The following is a 22,104-nucleotide window of genomic DNA, read 5'->3' as shown; positions in this document are numbered from 1 at the left end:
AGAAACTTTCTTAGGGTGACAGAACCATGGCAAGAATAGAGGGATACCAAGGGCCTAATGAAGGAAACAACTATGAGACCGATCCAAGCCTTGAGGATGGAAACCAGGGTCATCAAAAGAGTACCATGACTTTCAGCAATTCAGGCAATTTCTCAGAGACAAATAAGTCCTTGCTTGGAGAACCAAGAGGGAAGAGGACCAAAGAAGGGCTCAAATGTTTGAAGAATTCATCAGGGAAAGAGCCACCAAGCCGAAGAAGTTAAAGCTTCCAAAGCCTATCTTCGTGCCAAAAGGGCCACCATTTTGGAAGGATTTAGAGCCACCATTTTGGAAGAATTATCAAATTGACATCATGCCAGGAATATTGTCGAGAGGTTTGCAGTGGATGCTAGACCATTGCAAGTTTTGACAAAGAAAGTTGTGGGATCTTGTGGACCAAAGTTGAAACAGAATCATTTGAAGCATTGAAACTCTATGTTAGCAAAGGACCAGTATTGGTTATTCTAGACCTTTTTGTGGTTGAACATGATGAGATTGCATTGGAGCAATCTTGAACTAAGCAGGCCATGTTGTGGCCTATGAATGTCAAAGACAACAAGGAAGCAAATGCATTATCTCAGAGACCCTTGAGCCATGCGGTTTCTATAGGTTACCATATGGATTTCACTTTGATGAAGGATCCTTATGCTACCAAAGAGGATTTCAAAGATGTTTTAAAACAGATTGCAGAATAGAGATTTGGTGACTTTTTATGTCATCAAGTAGGGTTATCAGATCACTTATGATGCAAACCCAGGTTATGTGTGACACAAGGAATTGAGACCAAAGTAATGAAAGAGTGCCCTCCTTTCTTTATGGGGCATAAAGACATCTTGACTACACTTCAAGCTTTGGAGAGCTACTTCTATTGGCCTACTATGAGAAAGAACATTAACTTTTATGTTCAAGAATGTTTGGTTTTGTCAGATGGACAGGTTTGACTGACAAAAGCTGGCAAGATTATTGCACCCAGTGAATGTTCTATGGGAGAGTACTGCTATGGATTTTATCTTTGGATTGCCAAAGTCAGGGAATGATGGTAAATGGACCTCTTCAGGATACCAAGAAGATCAACCATGTGTACCATCGATTGGACCTTTCAAATCATTGGAGGATATATAATGCCATCTGACAGTTTATGGAAACCATGTACACGGCTACCCTCAGAGGAGCCTATATTGAAGGATCCACCAAGGGTGGAAGAGCCAAAACAAATTGAGTTTCATTCTATGAGAAAAAGAGGAAAAACAGAGGTCAGAAAGTTCCTCTCAGACTTTGGGAACTATTCGCTATTGGATGCAAAGGGATGCCAGAAGAGTACTTCTTGGACTATCTAGATATACTTCGAGTTTATGAGGAAGTGGTTGGTTCACATATTTGAAGTACAGGTATATCGACGTCTTGCGATCAAGATAGATTTAAGAGGGAGGGATTGTATCTCTAGCCCTCTTCATTATATAATATATACTGGACTGAATTGATCATTATTTTGCTTATAATGATTACTTGGACATGCTCTACTTTGGGTGACAACGATGCCCGATAGCCCAAGGAGCAAGATTTGTATATGGAAACAACGATGCTCGATGATCCATTGACAGCAACAATGACAGATATCTTGGACTTCGCAGTCGAGCGGTCATTGCGACCAGATGGCCCAGATTACTGGATTGTATTTCGCAGTCGAGCGGTCATTGCAACCAAAATGACTGTATTGTATTTCGCGCAGCAGGGCGGTCATTGTGACTAGATGACCCAATTGACTCTATTGGACTTCACAGTCAAGCGGTCATTGCCACTAGATGGCCCAAATGACTATATTGGATTTCATAGTCGGGCGGTCAATGCGACAAGATGGCTCACACGACCATTGATGAATTCTCGGGCAGTCCAAGTGACCAGATGGCCTTGAGCGAACTCTCGGGCAATCCTAGTGACCAGATAGCCTTGAGCGATAGTCTAAGCAGTTTCCCTCAAGAGCCAAATAGCTCAACACCGCTTCCGATGAAACCAAACACGACAATCCATGAACAGGAGGATCATTACTTATGCACTGCATACTGATGTATGTTTGAATTTCTTTGACTTTATGTGCTGTTTTTGGTGTGTGGACAATGCTTGGATTTATGGCATGTGATCATACACTGGGCTCCAGACTACCTGGCCAATCCCTGGAATACCCAGTAGATGCGAATGATGCATATTTGTTTGTTGACTAGCTTGTGTCTAGTTTTTGCAGAAGGTAAGTATGCATTTATTATATCTAACACATGTGACAGGCCATGAAGATGTACCATCAAGAACAACGGTGTTGCCAGATGAGGAGATGACACCACAAGTATGGGGAAATACCAAATGAAGCTAATACCTTGAAACATATAGAGGTACATGATGTACATGGAACACATGGATATACATGGAACATATGGATGTGCTTGGAACGCTTGCAGTCTGTAGTCAACGACAACTGTGAAATAAGAGGAAGGGAGGGAATGTAACTATTTGACTCTCCTAGCTCTATTTCACATGATGAAACCCATGCACGGACACTAGACAGGTGGAAGAAGACATGGGGACATGGTCCATAAGGTTTGATTAAGAAAAAGCACCATTCTTTGTCAAAAAGTAGGAAAAAGCAAAAGGTCAACTAGGGTTGACCCCAACGCACCATTAGAAAGAGGAGACTAAGCCGAACCAAAAAGCTAAATGCCACTTTTTCAAAAAGCAGCTCCAAGGCCAAAAAGCAAGGCCTTGAAGCTAGAAAAACAAATCAAGAACTTTTGGCTAAAGTTGAGTAATATTTTACTATTAAAAAGACCAAAAGCAAAGTAAAAGGCAAAAGTAGAGCAAAAGCATCACTTTTTGGCAAAAAGCAAGGCTTCCCCAAGTATAAAAGAAGCATGAGCCTCTCTTGAGCATCAAGTTGAAGAAGAACCTCTTCATCATGTTGCCATCTTTGTTGAAGCGTGGAGATCATCTTCTCCATCATCATCTACTTGATCATGAACCAAATCATGGAGTTTTTCATCGTAGCCCGTCGATTCAGAGTACCCCATCAACTATAGTGCCATGTCATCATCTGTCCGTACAACTGTACGGATCCGTACAGCCATACGGAACTGTGCAGAACAGTATGGACATAATAGTATGGACATGTACAGACTGAAAATTCAAAAACCCTTAAAAATCAAAAACCCTAAAACTTGCTTTTTGGAGGTTTTTATTGCCCGAAAATCATTAAAACACCGTTCACATATCAGTTTTCTTGCCAGAAAGAGCTTTTCCATGGTTTTCTTCATCGACAAGGCTATACGAGTTGTGGAGATTACTCATGGGATGAGTGAGTGATTCTTGGACTTGTATCTGGATTTGGACTTGATCATTGGATTGGAACTAGAACTTGGAATTGGACTTTGACTTGGATTGGAACTTGGACTTGGATTGGAACTAGGACTTGTATTTGGATTTGGATTTGGATTTGGATTTAGATTTGAATATTGGACCTGGTACTAGCCCGATGAGAGATCATCCCCGTGGTGTGCTCGACATCAGAGATCTTGTGCCTCGCATCGACATCGACATCGACTTGGATATCCAACATCGGCATATCTGTTTGTTTTGTATTCATTGATTATACTGATCCAGCGTGCCCGTGGATTGCTCCTGAAATAAATTCCTAAAAAGGGGGCGGGGCCTATTCCCCACTCAGTGTGGTGTACTGTGTGAAACCCCTATACTCTTCTCTCTCTCCCCCTTCCTCTCTCTATCTATATCTCTTGGATACGTGGTTGAGTTTGTCATTGCACGCCCCGCTGGGCTTACACCGCACCTAGTGTTGTGGTAAGATGTCACATGCATCAGCCCACATACACGTGTGCCAAGACAACTAAGGACGTGTACATGGAGTTGGGGCTTTCAGCAAACCTCCTTGTAAGCCCACATGAATAGACGCGGTCGACTGAGTGACTATGAGAGTAGGTTAGAGTTTGCACATACTGGGTAGTTGTAGGTGCACCCCAATGATGGGTCATAGCCACCTAGAAGTAAATGGCCATTTGGGAATGGACAAGCCAGGAACTCAAGAAGACAGTATGAAGGTAGAACTCGTAAGAAAAATACTATCAGTTGGATATTTGTGGCGCCTTATAAAGGTAAGCCCACAGCGATTTGCAAGACAGGATCAGAAGAAAGATCAAATGAAGACCAGAAGAATCCAGAACAACAAAAGAAGACCTAAAGACACAGATTCCGTCAAAGGTAGGTCAGAAAAGAAGAAAAGCTAGAGTCCCACACCTGAAAGGCAGAGGAGGAGGAGGGAATAAGGACCCGAGGAGGGTGTGCTAAGCTATTTTCTCAACTCCTACTGTCTCTGGGTGCTTTTGATTTACTGCTGCCATCAGTGATCTGGGAAGGTTTGTCACACCATACACGAAGGTTAGGCACGCTCAAAAAACCCAAATTCGACGTAATGTCTACTCTTTATATGTTCAGTGGATGCTACATGTTGAGGTTTCTTTTAGATCAGCCTCAAAGTCCAATCATTTAAGATACTTGAATCCAAAAGGAAGTAAAGACAGCTGCATAAAGAAGCAACTTTCAGCTCTCTTGCAATTCAAACTTCTGTTGGTGGATGACCACAATAAGTTTGCCACAACTGAATTTTCACTTGAGATATTATTTTCGAAAAAGCTTATCTATGTTAATTGAGATTAAGCTTCATACAGTAATCCCCCCCCCCCTCGAGCAAAAAAAAAAAAGAGAATATAATCTCTACACTATCCGCCGGAATTTAAGTCGAGACTTTTTTGAACCGTTGTCCATACAACAGAGACAACAAAAAAGAAAAATCCCATGCTTTTAGCTTCATACCATTGATATTCCAAACTCTGATTGAGCCATCTTTTGATGCTGTGATGATCCCAGCAGAATTCCATGTAAAGCTCAACCACGTAACTGCACTCTGTAATTTACAGCCGATGTTACTCTCCTGCCAATTTTAATCATGACAAATCAAATTTTGAAGCCTAGATACTATCAATTCAAACCTTTAGAAATAGGAAGGAAGCTAATTTCTATCCTCTCAATGTTTAAATCTAAACAGTCTTCTCTGACATAGCAAACAACTGCCTTTTTAAGTGCAGGCTCTGCTACCATGTTACATGCATAGTTACCATAACTAAAGCAAAACAACATCACATCAAGGACTCTTGCTGTGGTGTAGCTTCACATGCCAAGAATATTTTGGGAGTTGTATATGCATGGCCAGGTCCTCCAAACTCCATTATCACCATCAACTTCTCCACCTGCCAGTGCCGACCGTTGACCTCTCTGGCTGCCGCCACCATCGACTCTCCGGCTACTGCCACCACTGCCCTCTCTGACCGCCGATGGCCTTGGGTACTCACCTTGTGCATGGCCACCCTAGGCTATGCAAGTCTGCGACACTCATTCCACTCACATCTCTCCCCTTTCCCAAGGTGAACAAAGATCTCTCTCAAGTGTGATCTCCTCTTTCCCAATGGAGATTGTTCCCTCTTTCCCTCCCTTCATGGTTAATGATGTTTTTCCTCTACTCCCCTTGTAAACTCCGAGGCTATTTTCAAAAGAGAGAGGAGCTCGACGTGTAGGATTATGGAAAAGATTAGAACATTGTACTAAGGCATCGGGGGTGTGTGTGTGATATGTGGTGTGGTGTGGCTATGGTAACTATCGTCTTGTATTGCAAGAGTGAGCACTGAATTACAGTTTATGGCATCATTATTGTGTTGAGCTTCTATCTTGTGTCATTGTTGCTTGCATGTCTGTGGATTTGTTTCGAGCATAGAGAGAGGGAGTGAGGGGTGAAGTTAGCTGTGAGAGAAGCATTACAATGAGTGAGGACCCTACCTTGTGGTGCCACGACAGTAGGCTGCTTGGAGCAGATGGCTCAAGAGGTTCCAGCCTAGCAGACAAGGGAGAAGTGCTGGGCATACTTCCCAAGAGCTAAACATACCCACAAACTCGCTATGGTGACGCCCCTCGGCGGTCAAAGTGGGACGGTCATAGATCTCAAGGATAATATTGTTTGTCTGTATTTCATGTGTTTGAGTTTGTGTAGTGCATAGATCTTCTGGTAGCTCCTCACCCCCTTGAAGTTTAGTCGTAGGCATGGGGCAAAGTCCACAGTTCTTCCCCATTCCCTTACTTTTCCCTCCATACTCACATCTCCCACCATTGCTGCTGCTCAAGCTACTGAGCCCGCCTCTAGCCACTATCTTGAGCCATCTGCAGGTAAGGTTGCCTATCTTCAAAGGAGCACTAGCAGAGGATGCCAAAGATCACATTAGGTGTTTCCTCATGGTGTGCGACTCCCTTGGCTTAAATTGGGATGATGCCCCCGGTTGGTGCTCTTCCCCACAACTTTGGAGGGAGCAGACCGGTGGTATAGCCAGTTTGATGCCAATCATTTTGCCAACTGGGGCGACGCTCCGACAACAGTTCTTGGCCACCTTCCAGCCAGGGAACTATTATGACCTCACCACCCAAGAGCTTAATCAACTTTCCATGAGGGTGGGTGAATCAGTGGCCCAGTTCATCACATGGGCGAAGGTTCTTGCAGCTCGGCTGCCTCATGACCCTGGAAACTACATGTTTCAACAATGGGTGCTTCAAGCACTCCCTCCACAAATGGAGAAGAAGATGAGAGAAACTTTTCCTCCCCAAGGTACCCTGCAAGAGTGAAGGCCACGCAATTGGAGAATACTCAACTCATGGCATAGCGAAGTACGGCTTGTTGGCCTACGGTCATCCCCATCCTTTCTTGCATTCTCCCACCAACGACACCCTTGATACCCATGGTGGCGTCTACATCAGCTTCCTCCACCCTTGACGAGTTGTCCAAGATACATCAAGACATCTCAACATGAAAATGCAGCTGTAGCCCTCTGGCAGGAGATCAAGGAGCTAACATCAAAGGACCCCAAGGTGAGCCCACCGTGGTCTGCTTTATGTCACTCTCAAGGCCACACCCCTAGTGTGACTGCCCCTCAAAGAAGTATTGCTCCTTCTGCGAAAAAGGGGGTCATGAAGATAAAGATTCTTACCCTTTGAAGGGCCTCTCCTTGATGTAGCAACAACAGCTCCATCAAGGAGCCAATGTTTCTGCCAACCCCAGTAAAGAGTTCTTCATCACTCCTGCAACCCCCATGTCTATTACGTCCCAAGGCTAACTAGGATTAAGACCTTCAGGTTAGGTTAACCATAGCCTAGGGGTTAGGCCTCTTAAGTGAGGGTTAGTAGCTTTTATGAGACGTGTGCTATATTTGGCTCCTAGTTTATAGGAGGCCTATATAGGTGACTTTATGAGTCAATTTGAGAGAGAGCTCCTCACACCTGGACTCTAGGTCTTGAAACTACTCTGTGCTTACATCCAATGGGTGTGTACTGATGGTACAGGATGCTAGGGTCTTTGCACGTGGAGCCTGCTACTATCCCCCTCTACTCGAGGATGAGCCTGAATGGCTCTATGGTTGGGCGGTGAGCTAGATGCCGGAGTTTGGGTGTTTTCCTTTTAGTTTATGCTTAATCGCAGGATCTGTTAGCCTAGGGACTTGACATTGGTATCAGAGCCAGACTTGCTGGTATAAACACTCCAAAGGAGAGGAGAAAATTCATTGCATGGATCTTTTGGATTCTAATGTGGGCAGGTTTTAATCTTCCAAGGCCCGGTGGTATGGGGGACACTTGGCTGAGGACGGAGCAAAGTCAAAGGTGAACAGGGAAGATGCTATGGTTAGGGATGCTCAGACAGTTCTTGAAATCGTACCATATCTATGGAGAAAGCAAGAGCTTTTTGTCGTGTTTGTGTATGTTGTTTGTTCCCTGATAGTCCTTGCATGCATGTGTTTGAGTGAAACCCTAGGCCTTGATCGTTTTTAAGCACATGAGGTTTTGTGAGTGTCAGCTGTAATATACAGAGAGCTGGTCGAGTTCTACAGAATGCTGAATCTTGTGCACTTATGGTTGTGCACAGCAGTTCATGCTTTTTGGGACTCTACTGCATGCTTTTTCTGTATATAGCTGTAAACAACATCAACTTGGATGAGCAGACGACTGGGGGACGGGCAGGGCGCGCGGGGCGGGGGGGGGGGGGGGGGGGGGGGGGGGGGGTGGGGTTGGGGGCGCGTTGTGGTGTTGGGGGGGATGTGGAGCGACCATAACACATGTATGAGGTGTGACTACAGAAGAGTGCAGGAGAGGCTGTGAACTGTAGTGTGCTGTGGCATGCTTTCTGGGTGCCAAAAGTGCTGTCTGCTTGTTACCCATGGGTATGGAAGCCTGACCATGTGTCATGTAAAGTTAAGGCAGACAGAAAGGCTGAATCTGGCTGCAGGCATGGGTGTATTTCAGGACTTACATGCCATCCTAAAAAAAGCAAGTGTCTATAATATATTGAGCATTTTTATTTAAAAAACGCTTTTCTCCAAACTATAGGTAAAAAGCGTTACTCTTCTGGATGTTTGTAGGCGCATCCTTTTTGGAGGAAACTTACTTTTCTGGGACATGCACGAATCAGTCCCTTGTATATAAAAGGCGGGCTGTTGGCCGCCCTTGTGAGCATCCTTGTTATACATAAAGCATGCTTTTTTTTTTCAAAAAGGAGACTTCTATTAAGTATGAATAGACAAAATCACGGCTGGAAGCCGGAACAAAACAAGACCTCATCCCAAAATGTAGGGTGATCTCAACCAATATGGGCACAAAGGTGCCAAGAGAGTCCTGTGGGGGTCGTTGAAAAAAAGATCCCTTGATCCCACTCCCTCAAGAAGTGCACTTTGCTTGTGCAGATCTGGATGGTCCCTGTATAGGAGCCCATGTGGTCATGAGAGTGTAAATAATATCTCCCCATATAGTTCAAATGCACTGAGTGTCATATATTTTAATGCTCTCAATAGCCTCAGTGCATCTGGCCCTCCAAATCTGCCAACCTATGATAGTGCCAATGAGCTCCCAAGAAGTATCAATCCTCTGCAACAGTGGTCTATACTGTGCATGTCATTATGGCTGTTGCATTGTCCCAGAAGCTACCAGGCATCTCGGGCAGGTGGGGTCTACTCCAAAAATAACCCTCCAATGTTTAATGGGAAGGCCACCATGTAAGAATAACCAAAAAAAAGTGGGCATAAGTGTAGGAGTCCTCTGAATCTAGTAGAAGGAGCCTAGCATTACGGACAGTGAAGCTGAAAAAAGGCTGACTCTTCATAGGATTGGCTGCATCAATCCACTCCCACTCACCAGGATCCCAATGAAGATATCTGATAGAACATCCACCATACAACAATAAGCACCAAGACCCATGGGTTACAATATTAGGCACAGGGTCAACATGCCGGTGCTTTCTTGAGCCACTAACTACTCTCACTGGATGAAGGGCAACGCCAAGAATAATCTCGTGTGCTACATTTCAACCATCTCCATCTTGGCTGGATAGAATAAAAAACACAATCTCCCTCCTGTTTCTGATCCAGCAAGTCTAACACCTGTAATGGCACTCTTGTCCTGGAGAAAACTCCTAGCCACCTAGGATGATGTCGATCTTGAAATGTGCCAATAATCCACTCACGAGGTATAGCTGCATCAATTCGATCGATCCGTCTAAGACTCCCTCTAAGGTGCTGGGAAGGATGCAAGTCTCTAATCCATAGGGAGACTTATAAAAGTTTTCCAAGCAATACCTGTCGATGCACATCTCTCCCAACCAGGCCACTACATATATCTAGATGTAGACTACATACTAAACTTCCCCATAGGGCAAGTGACAAAGAGATATGGAAGAGAGAGAAAATTGTATGATCAAGTGCTGTGATGGATTGATGTGATAAAAACTAAACAAAGTACAATTGCTTTGTAGGCTTGGGAGTAGCCTTATCTTTTGACACATACACAGGACACATGTTACGCACACAGGATACACACATCCTAATGACATGTGGCACACTTACCATATCCACATATAGCGGGATGTTCACACCTAAGTAGATGTTCACACACACATACATATGAATTAAGTTACACACAAGACAAACACAGACGTGAAGCTCCGAAATACCCAACAAACCCCCCTTCGGAGTGACGGAGGTGAGACCCAACATGCAAAGTAAGTAACTACCTTCTAACTCCATCAAATGTTGTAAATGAGCGAACTAGCCATGTGCACCTCCTGTGCCATGCTAATCCTCCTATCGGCAAGTGGCCGGAGCTTCAAGACCAGCTCTTTGTCACCCCCCTTTGCTCCTAACAAGGATGATAGATAAGGAGCCTTACACATGGCAGTAAAAACACAAACACCAACAAATACATTGAACATTCATTACAACTCATTTTTGGGAGACTACCTAAGCAGAGTACCCATGACACAGACATAAATAGAGAGAGAACTTAGAAAGCCCAATAATAGTCTTCCTCCTCATGAAGGCGGGCATTCTGGAACTCAATAGTTGCAACATGGATTTCTTCTTCGTCACCATGTTTGGATGGATCTAGAATGTCTTCTCCGGAGATGAGATTTGCATGGTGCTGCTCTTGTTCCTTCTCTTTCTTCTTGACACAAATTGCTTCTTTGTGGCCTACCCGCTTGCAATATCTGCACTGAATCTTCCTGCCACTTTTCTAGTTGTTGGAGTTGATGAAGACTTTGTCATGATCATAGCTATTGCTTGTTTCCTATTCTTCTTTAGTTATCCTATCATTCTCGAGGAGTAAAGCCAACATGTCTTCAAAGGTTGTAGCCGCTACACGAAGGACTTCCAAAGTGTACTCAAACCGAGTTACTCTTAATAAGTACAAACACCCCCCCCCTTCCTCCTTCCTCCTTCGCGCTGCCCCGCCTGCCTCCTCCTGTGTTTCCGCTAGCCATCGTCCTCTCCTCCCATCTTGTGCCCCACTGAGCATCACCTTCGCTGTTGTGCACCCTGCCTCTAGCCCTCCAACCTGCGCCTCATCTTCCACTCCTCCCGATGATAGGTGGTGTTATCAGAAGAGTGATGGAATCCCCCCCCCACCGCCGCTCCGGCTCTAGCTCGGACAGTAGGGATTCCGTCTCTTCGCATCCACATAGACTCTCAAGATACAATTCCACACGCCATATCGCTTTCGTGCCTCCGTAGGGCTCCTATTTTGAAGAGAGTTGAGTACTTTGGCCTCCCCGGGCAATGCTAGGAGGCTGGCTGCAAATCTGTCCTCAAATGCAAGGCTACAGCCACGAGCATGCATCTCCATGAAAATGTTGACAATCACAGGAGATCAATCATGGAGATATGGAGGATGAAATATCTCCATGATGGTGGAGTGTGAAGAAGAGAGAGAAGGACAAGCTTGAGCACACGAGAGAGCAAATTGGGCACAACACAAGATGATTGTATTATGAAAGATGAATAAACTACCAAGTACAATACTCTTTTATAGGCACCAAACCCAATCTTTTAACTCTAACTAAGAGGTAGTTCACACCTAGAGTGTTCACACAAAGTTGGCTATAGGCCTAATGAGTGTAGGATTGGTTGGCTGCTATGTGGCTGAGTATACAGGCCCGTTGGGGACTGTTTTGGAAAGGGTTTATGGACTGTTTCATGGCAGTTCATGTGGCTATGAACATGAGCAATGCTCGGGACTGTTTTGAGATCAGTTTGAGGACTGTTTATGGGCTGTTTTTGTTTGGCTGCAAATTCAGCAATGTACTTGGGTTTCTGGCTACAAGTACAAGTCATTTGGTTATGTTTCTTGGCATGGGAGTGATGCAAGCTCGCATGGCTGCGTGCTCATGGAGCAGATTGTTTTCTTCCTGCTAAAAAGGAACAAAGGGACCTACAGCTATGGGCATCTCTATGTTGCCAGATGTTTCATGAGGGAACAGGTAAAGGGAAACAGGCCTAAGGGTTTCATGTGGAAACAGGTCGTAGGTTTCTCGAGGAAACATGTATTTGGGTTTCTCCAGGAGATAGGTCACATGCAGGCAGAGGGTACAGGAATGGACACATGTTTGGTACAGCCTTGCTACTGATCGGGCAGGGGACAGGGAATCCATGACAGAGATGGATAGTACCCTTGGAAGGTAGAGAGGGTTGGTACAGGTGTGTCGACTGTATGGTATGCTGTGCTGTGATACTCTTTTGAGAGACAGTTTGGGAGTCTATGTTGTGATGCAGGAGCACTGGATGTGTCAGGATGTGATGCTGTTCATAGTGTGAGAGGCTATGGATGGTTGTGGCAGCCTTGATCATAGGAGAAAGCTTTTGTATGCAGACTCAATGTGAGAGAGTCTTTCGATGTGAACAATGGCTGGACTTGTTTGTGGATGCCGGGTGGAAAAGAAGCCATGATGCACGTTCTTTGCAGGCTTCAGGGGTTCTACTGTGACGGCTGAGTTCCCAGCCTTATTGTAATCAAAGCTCTAATAATCAATTAAAGAAATACCGCAAGGGGCGCCATTGCGTTTTGGGACCAATCGGTGTCCGTGTACTGTTTGCAGGAGCACTCTAGCCCCCCCTGTTTGTTTTCCTTTTCTAGGTCCTCAATGGTGTTGAAGTGTTTTATGTGCGAGTGTTTGTTTCACCGCCCTTCAGGCCGGTTTCACAAGTGGCCTCACACTTGTCACTCCAGCTATTGTGTGGCTCTCCACTTGTCATCATAGCCTTCTCTTTCCATTTTCACTCATGGGAGTCCCAAATCTATAAATTGGAGCCCCCTCTCTTCATTAACAGAGGCTCTCTTGATGCACACTAGCCTCTACCACCATTACAGGCTGCCCTAATGATGGCTACTCTCTTTCTCTCTCTCTTGAAGGCTGCCCATGAAGAATACTGGCTGTTGGGGACTGTTTTGGAGGCTTCCATCGCGAAGAAATACTGAAGGCAAGGGTATTTAATCATTTATTATGATTTCTAGCCCTTGTACTTGTTGTACCAGTCCTTGTACCTGCTGTACCAACCATTGTACCTGCTGTACCAGCCACTGTACCTGCTGGTACCAGTCACTACATCTGTAGTACCAGCATTTGTACTTTTTGTGCCTGCTGTACCAGCCACTGTACCTATTGTACCAGCTCAATGGAGCGTTGTACTTGCTGTACCAGCTCTATTGCATGAAGACCCGTGGTTTTTGGGAAAGAATCAGTACCCACATGGAGCTACAGTCTATGTTCCGGCTTGGCTGCCTCGTGTTGGGCTGTGTTATGGCATTTGTATATGGATAATCCGGCATCTCCTGTGGGGAGAGTAAGGCCCTCAAAGCTTGTACATGATATTATTCTCCTTGGGTAATAAAATACTCCAAGGGAAAGGGGGGGGAGGGGGGGGGGGGGGGTGTTCAGCCCATTCTAGCCTCTATGTGGTGTCACATGTGCAAGTTCCATTTTCAGCATTTGTGGATGTTTTGTCCAGCTTTTATGTTTTATGCAAAGTGATGATGGATATGTGTTAAGGATGTGGCCATGTTTAAGTGTTTTAATATGCATTGATGGTATCAACAAGTGTGTCAAAGGCCCTAGTCCCCCGGGCACCCGCCGCGAGTTACAGGGAGTGGGGGTGGGGGGGGGCGCTCTCCTCGATTGACAGCGGGGACAAGCTCTAGCAAGGTGTCCCATTTGATGGCAAATGAGATTATTCCCTCTTTTTCTCCCTTAATGGTTGATGATTTTCTTCTTCTACTCCTGTCGTAAACTCTGAAGCTACCTCGAAGAGAGAGAGGAGCTCGAAGTGTAGGATTATGGAATAGATTAGGCATCGGATGTGTGTGTGAGGAGTGTGGTGCGGTGTGTCTATAGTAGTGAACTCTCTTGTATTGCAAGAGTGAGCACTGGAATACACTTTATGGCACGGTTCTTGTGTTGAGAGGTTCTATGTTGTGTCATTGTTGCTTGCAGGGTTTTCCCGTGCATAGAGAGGGAGTGAGAGGGAGTGAGATGTGAAGTTAGCAGTGAGAGCAGTATTACAACAAGTGAGGACCCTACCTTGTGGTGCCATGAAGGAGGCTGCTTGGAATGGATGGCTCAAAGGTTCCAGCCTAGCAGACAAGGGAGGAGGAACTCCTTGGCTAGGAATACTTTCCAAGAGTTAACGTACCCACAACCTTGCTTTGGTGATGCCCCTTGGCTGACTGTGGTGGCCAGGACCAATGGAGACATCCTTAGGAGTGTAAGAGAAAAGAAGAATTTGCACTTCTAGAAGGATGTCAAGGGGAGAGAGAATGGATAGGTAGAGCTTTTAGCAAAACCACCCTAAACCCAGTTCCCCTTTGCCATGGTCACCAACTTTTACCCCATAGTGTTCCATAAGTAGGAGGAGTTGCAATGAAGCAAAAGAAGCTTCATCCATGAGAGTGGAGCATTTCATTTCTCCCAACCTACTGAGAAGTCATCCATGAGAGTGGAGCATTTCATTTCTCCCAACCTACTGAGAAGTCATCACAGTAGCGGAAAAGCATAAGAGTAGAAAAAGAGTGCTGACCAAACTACCTTATGTCCTTTGAGTTGCATGACCTTGCTAACATCCCGCACCGATCCATCTTTTCCATAAATTATCTCCCATACCTATACACAACAAGTTACTTTCCCTTTGAAAACAAGAGAGTTATCTTAGATACATATTTGGCATCTATAAAGCTTCCATGCATTTTCTGTATTAAAAAGATAGTTGACCCACTTTAACATCTGCAGTAAAAGCTGCAGCTGCAAGAAAGCGCCCATCTGGAGAAAGCGCAGCCATAGTATTCTTGAGCTGATTGGTGTCAACAGTTCCAACACACTTCCCATCTGCTGCTAACCAGAGCTTAATGTCCGTTCCTGCCAAATCCAAAACGAAGCAGTTACCACAATCACATGACTACCACCACCACCTACAACCACTATCACCACCATGATCACTATGCCACTATCACCACCATGGCCATTTCTACCACCATCATGGCCACCTACAACTGCTACCACCACCCACTAGTGTATCACTAGGACATACGAGGACTTCAACCAGGGACCACCACCTTTTTCAATACCACTACTTTTTGCTGCCTCTACAGCCTTCTTAAGACCCAAAACTTACAACCAAAGCTCACCATCTACCTCTATTTTGATGTTAATGGCAGCCTTCCAACCCATCAACACATCTCTTCACTCTATTCCACATTCCATCTTGAGCTGCCACTGCCAACTTACTTTCACAAACCCCATACTAGCAACCCTCAGGTGTCACCAATTCATGACACTTTCATTCAGTAAAAACGACCTCAAAAAAAACGAATTTAGAGCCTTCAACCAGCACACATGAAAAGCAAACAGGGAGGGGCATTTTCTACATGGAGCTCTCCAAATTACCTTCAGAGCAGGAAGCAACTATAATGCTTCCATCACCACTTCCATAGCTTGCAGGCGCAGCAGCAAGGGTGACAATGTTTTTCCTATTGTGCACCTGATGCTTCTCCCACTTGACTTCTGGAGGTGGAAACTTGCCTTGTCCCTTAGCATCAGCTGCTGCCTTCCCTCCAGCTGCAGCATACATAAACAAGGAGGCTCCTGATATGTTCTCTGCTGCAACTACGAGTTGGGATGCACCTTCTCCAAATGCAACTGCCGTCGGACAATTGCCACCAGGAACATTCAAGTGTAAGAACCTATAGCTCATGAAACAAACAGAGATCAAAATCAGACGAATACATAGAATAGTCATCACAAGAAAAGTTTTGAGGTTCATAAAGTTTTGCACCCTCCGGAAAAAAAAAACAGTGAAATATTGAAAAACTAGCTTTAAAATTATATGAAACTTCTTGAAAAGAGAAGAGACAGAAGAGAAAGTGAAAAGAAGGAGAAGACAGAGGAGGAGGGGGAGAAACAGGAAGAAAGGGAGAAGAGGACGATGAAAAGAAGAGGAAGGGAGGAAGAAGGCTGCAAAGGGGCTGAAGCCAGGAAGAAGAAGGTTAGGGGCTGCAATCAAGAGGTGAAAGTGTGACGAAACCTGCAAAAAGGGGGGTGGAAAAGCTGTTCATGGGCAAACAAAAAAGGCGTCAAAATTTTCAATCCCAAATTGGGACAAAATTTCTTTGCCAAGTGGTTTTTAGAGATACTCTAGCTCGAAATGTATCAGAGGTTTCTAACCTTCAAACACAAGTTTTTTTGTTACTATGATATGTATACCAATGGAAAATTCAGGTTATCTCCCAAACTTAACAAAAACCAAAGTGTAACCTTGACTGCATCTATTCTCAAAGCTTCAAACCACTTGACTAACATCCTAGCTATTCTATGCACTAGCCTCAATGCTCACCTCCACAATGTAATGCTTGTGTGCAAAAGCACACGCCTGAACATAATCGCATGCAGACTGATGCAAGGAAGTGATTATAAGGTTTGTGTAGTAGCTGAATAGACTAGTTGCTAGGGAAGAAAATAAATTATGTGTAGTTTAATGGCTTAGAAGGTAGATTGATTCTCCAACACATAGTTATCAACATGACTATACATACTAAAGTTGCCTCCTCTCTGAATGCATGCATACAGCAATCACTACACACCCTAGCTCTTCTCACTTATGAGAATTAAGTTTTAACACACAAATCCAATATTTGCTTGAGGGTTAGTAGCACCATCAGCAATGTCTTAAGGAGAGTCTCTAGCAACAGTTTACAAGCCACCATCATTAATAGTCTCTTCAGTAGCTGAGGCACACAAGGAGGAGCCACCAGCCAATGTGTTTTCACTACAATCATGAACACAAGTAGTTGCAGAGCCATTTGAGGCAATCACTGCAATTTTACCTTGTGTTTATAGCAACAAAATTTATTTTCTTGAATATGTTCTACTAGAAGTTGTCCCGAGCGAGCACCAACCTTCTAAGCCTAACATGAGACTTTGCAGCAGTTGGTGGTTGTCTCAGCATGCAAAGTCAAGGGAGCACAGAATCCAGATGGATGCAAGTTTTACTCACATAGTCTGAGGAGTAGCATCTGCATACATCACTTCTTTGTCAAAGGTTATGCACAGCAAAAGGGCACAGATTATGATGAGACCTTTGCATCCACATCTCGTATGACCACCATCAGGTGTATCATTGCTATGGCGGCACATCATCATTGGAAAGTGCATCAATTGGACATCAAAACCGCCTTCTTGAATGGTGATTCGCATGAGGAGGTCTATGTATCTTAGCCTCATGGCCTTGTTTAGAAGGGTCAGGACTCAGAAGCCAAAGTGTGTAGGTTATGGAAAGCTTTGTATGGCCTTAAGCAAGCTTCCAAAGCATGGTACGAGAAAATACTTGTAATAGGCCCACACACAGAGCACCCTGTATGTCAGGAAGACTCAACAGGATTTGTTGTCATCGTTACATACATTGATGACATGCTACTCACAAGTCCCGATGTTAAGAAGATTTCAACCTTAAAGGCTGAATTACAAGCTTCTTTTGAGATGTCAGATTTGGGCCCATTTCATAACTATTTGGGCATTCAATTCTAACAGCGTGATGATGCGATTGTCTTGATGCAGTCCAAGTTTATATAGAGACTACTGATAAGGTTTAGTCTTGAGGATTGTAAGCCTCTGGCTACACCAGTTGAGATAGGTGCCAAGCTAAACATTTAGGATTCTCATGAGCCTTTTGAGCAAACACTATATCAACAAGCTGTTGGATGCTTGATCTAGTTATGCAACACCTAGCGAGACATTCAATATGGGGTCTCACAATTGAGTAGATTTATGTATTGCCCAAGTACCAGGCATTGACAGGCTGTCAAGCGGGTTTTCCGCTTACAGGGCAGTCAGTTCTTTGGATTGTTCTACCCTGGGGGAGTGAGTTACAACTTCATGTCTTTAGTGATTCGGACTGGGCAAGATGATATGACATCAAAGTGTCCACTAGTGGATTTTGTTTCTTTCTTGGTGGTTCATGCATATCAAGGTTCGGCAAAAAACAACCAACAATGACCACATCTAGCTATGAGGCTAAGTATAGGGCAGCACTTACAGCTACCATTGAGTGTGGCATGAATCTCCACTAATCAGGGCATCTCCCTATTGTGTAGGAGAAGAAGAGTAGATCTAGGAAAGGTGAAGAGGAAACTGGATCTAGGCACCTAGCTCATGGAGGCCTATAAAGTCAGCTAGCTCTCACATTCCAATGTGAGTAGAGAGTACTTTGTGATGTAACCTCTTTTGTTTAATATAATCCTGTGTGCTCCCAATGGAAACTATGCTCTCTTGTCTTTATGAGTTAATTATTGTGCTTAGCGTCATTCATTATGATTAATCTCATTATGCTTAGTGCTAATCAACACTTTGTGTGTATGTGAGTGTTAATCCATTTCCACCACTAATCCACTCACTCTTTACCATCAATTGGTATCAAAGCTAAAGTGGGCACATTGTGCTCAACCAAATTAGCTTATTTATACTTGCTTACTACTCTGTGTATGAGCATCTTTCACTGTGTGTGAGCTACTGATCTATGTGAGCTAAATCAAGCATCTAAACTCTTATGATTTTGAAGCTTAATAAGAAGCCGGGTATTTGAAGCAATAAGACAAGCAAACAGAAGCAACTTTGAGGCTCTCTGGTTGGAAGTCTCAGCTCTCATTTGAGTTCCAAGCTCAGCTCAAACCTAGCCCAACTGATCTCATTTTATCAGCAAAAGTGGCGTCTACCTACAGCCCAATTTTCGGCGCATCTTTGGGCTGTTGTGAGCAGTGAATTGGAGAGGTACTGTGTGTGCCTTCTGTGGTGGAGAACTGACCTCACATCTGAGCTCAATCTTGACATTCTCTGCAGGCTACATGTCCTGGTGGGCGCAGCAGACAGGCTCTGTTTGAGCTCCACTCACAGCTTCTAAGGGCTGCTGGTCATAGTGGCATTGAGCTCAACACTGAGCTCTGGTTGAAGCTCAGAGAGAGGAGCTCATCCTCAGCAAACCCTCATCAGTCGGGGGCATTTTTTCAAGGTGGTGGCAGCCCCCATTCAGCACAGAAATCAAAGGCATTTTCCCTTTTTCACACCTTAAAAAAAGGGAGATCTTTTCAATGATGGGAAAGAAAGGGTTGGTTAATGGTGGGAAAATGGATTAAGCACTAAGCTTGGATTAACACTAAAATAGAGTAGCACTCACAAGGTATTCATCAGCACTAAGCATAATGAGATTAACTATACTGAATGAGACTTAACACAATGATTAATTCATAATGACAAGAGAGCATAGTTTCCACTAAGGATCACACAGAATTGTTTTAACCAAAATAGGTTACACCACATAGTACTCTCTACACACCCACTACTGAGTGAGAACTAGCTGAACTTATAGGCTTCCATGAGCTCGGCGCCTGGATCCACTTTCCCCACCTCTCTACATAATAGGGAGGTGCCTTGTTCAGTGCAGATTTGTGCCACCTATGAGTGCCACCCAACCCTTGATGTGTCACCATTCTAGCCTAATGCTACAACCTTAGACCAAGACCTTTATCTAATAATCCACTAAGGATTAATGTATAAAGTATGGATGTAGATCACTTAAACTAACACCCTCTCGTGATCTACATACATATCACGAAAGATGCGTAGATCAGAGAACACACACCCACAATGTAGAATGAAAATGCCCACTGGCTAAAAAGATATCCACTAAGGATTACAAAATAAAAGTATCCACAAAGAATAATAAGGTAGCAACACATAATATGAAGTGTAGCAACACATGCTTTAAAACACATAATCAGCTTCAATGGTAGTGTTGGCCTCGTTTCTTGCCACTGCTTTCCCTTTGTCTTTCGCCTTCTCTGCATCCTCATCTTTGGTCTTATCTTTGCCTCCTCACCCTTCTTCCTTTTGTAACAATCTTTGATTGTGTGCCCTTCCTTTTTACAGTAAAAGCACGTTCTTGGAGCCTTCTTCTTCTTCTTTCTTGCTGCATAAGCCTGCTCGACCACACCTGGAGAGAGAAATGAAATGAAATGAAATGAAATGTTATATTAACATCTTCAAAAGGCCATAATGACCTATGAGAGAGAGAGAGAGAGAGAGAGAGAGAGAGAGGATTTGTCAACCTCTATTCTAGTCTCCTCCAGGATGAGTGATAAAGAGACTAAGTTAAAAGTGAGATTTGGCTGATCGGCTATGACGGAAACACATTGTTCATATGAAGAGGGCAGACCCATTCTCATCTTATTACACAACATATGGTATCTAGTACCATCAATCTTTCTGTCTTGTCTAAAAAAGACCCCATGATATTGGCCAATTTCACACAGTTGGCTACACACACACACACACACACACACACATTGGGATGTCCTTTACAACATGGCTACAATAGAGATGATGAAGTTCACACATACAAAGTTTGAACTTCTCTCACACACAGTGAAAACACTTCTTACTGCTCACCAAAACACCCTTCACCATTCAAGTGCATGTGTTTTCTTATGAAATCTGAGAACCTGAGTGCTTTTGCATAGTAAAAATAACGAGGTTTAGTTGACTTTTTAGTGAATGTTTTACGGGGTTCATTTGGTTTAGGCATCTTTCACATGTCCACTAACGTATTTGCACCAAAAAACTATTGCTTGTAAGGCAACCTAACACTGCATATGAATAGGCTCTTAACTCACTAAGGTAATCAACCTTAATACCACAAAGATAGAAACTTTTCAAAGGTGTTGACTGCCTCCACATTGGGCTGCTCCCATACACAGCAGGGTGTCAGAATATGCCGCCATGTACTAAGCTCCCAACCGCGTCAGCATAGTCACACTGCTTGTGAGCTCACATGGATGCGCTTATGTGCCCAACAGATGTCACCTTGACCTTCAATCCCTGTAGCTCAGAGACTACTCACTCAAAAGCTCGCCACAGAGGAGAGAGAGATTGCTCACAGACAATGTACACAAAGACGCCAATTGTCAGCTACAACCAACTTTACCTCTTCACACAGAAGATTGTCCCTTGCACACAGAAAGGTTTGACAGGCTCCCAACTGATTGTTGCCTGCTGCTTTGCCTCATAGGTACTGCTACAGAATGCAATGTCTGCTACAATTACTCACAAAGTCAAGATTGTGATGGCCATGAATGCTTGATGCTCCTCACATAATTGCGCTGGTCACACAGACGTCTTCTTGCTTGCTGATGTCCACACAGATAGACGATACAGCTTTTAATTGCACACACAATGCTAGTACTGTGCTGCTTATGGTTCTTCTCTGCTTCTATTGCCTTTGATTCTACAAAGATCTGATACACAACAATCAGCAGCCTTGAATTATCTACAAGCGAGCTGCTGCGCTGCCCACCTCCACAGAGGAAAATCTCCTCTCACACAGATATGTTGCTTGTCCTCACATAGAAGTGTTGCTAATGCGTTTCACCTTTTCAGCTGCTTGTCACATCAGAAAGATGGCTTCCTTCCTTGGCAAAAGTTAACCTCTTCACAGAAAAAAATGGAGATCGATCTATCTTCCACAAAGGAGGCATGAAGATACACAAATCTCCCTCTTTCTATCTTCACCCAGAGAAACCCTACCCACTAAGCTCTCTCTATCTCTCAAGATGATAGCCTAATGCAATCCTATGATTGTGATACCAATTGATGGAAAAGAGAAGGTTGATTAATGGTGGGCGAATGGATTAAGCACTAAGCTTGGGTTAACACACATAGAGTAGCTAGCACACACAAAGTATTGATTAGCACTAATGTAGGGTTTAGTGGGAGAGAGATGGTAGCGACGAAAAGAAAGAGATAGTCGTTGAGAAAGAGAGAGAGTGAAGATTTGCACGACTCACAAAGCTTAATTAATCTTTAACCAAGTACATGCTTTTGTAGGCATTAAGCCTTATCTTTTGACCCATAGAAATCATACACACATACTTGTTGGGGCTAGGGTTTGAAGCTGCAGCTACACACACACACACATACACACACAGGTACACAACTCGATGTTGATTATTTAAGTGGATAAGATGGTGTTCACATACATAGGGAAAAAATCGTCCTAAAGAGGGAAAAAGTGCCCCGGCTGGTCCCAAGTGTGTTCACACACATCAGCCCCCCTAGAGTGATGA

The 22,104-nt window shown here is 44.1% G+C and overlaps 1 protein-coding gene across 8 annotated transcripts in view; it reads right to left on the bottom strand.

The window, feature by feature from the left end:
* Nucleotides 1–22,104, bottom strand: part of LOC147640786 (Transducin/WD40 repeat-like superfamily protein) — a 58,015-nt gene that overhangs the window by 9,596 nt on the left and 26,315 nt on the right. For all 8 annotated transcript variants that reach the window (XM_086815156.1, XM_086815179.1, XM_086815150.1 and 5 more), the window contains exons 4-7: nucleotides 15,383–15,678; nucleotides 14,715–14,854; nucleotides 14,528–14,602; nucleotides 4,909–4,999 (exon numbers count right to left, since the gene is read on the bottom strand). In XM_086815156.1, the coding sequence (XP_086671282.1) occupies nucleotides 4,909–4,999; nucleotides 14,528–14,602; nucleotides 14,715–14,854; nucleotides 15,383–15,678 (602 nt within the window). The remainder of the gene's footprint in view (nucleotides 1–4,908; nucleotides 5,000–14,527; nucleotides 14,603–14,714; nucleotides 14,855–15,382; nucleotides 15,679–22,104) is intronic.

Source organism: Cibotium barometz, chromosome 2 (genome assembly GCF_041138505.1).
Source record: "Cibotium barometz isolate CiBa-2024 chromosome 2, ASM4113850v1, whole genome shotgun sequence".
NCBI classification, from domain to species: Eukaryota; Viridiplantae; Streptophyta; class Polypodiopsida; order Cyatheales; family Cibotiaceae; genus Cibotium; species Cibotium barometz.
The sequence above is the reverse complement of the archived record's forward strand: the minus strand, read 5'-3'. Positions and strand labels throughout refer to the sequence as shown.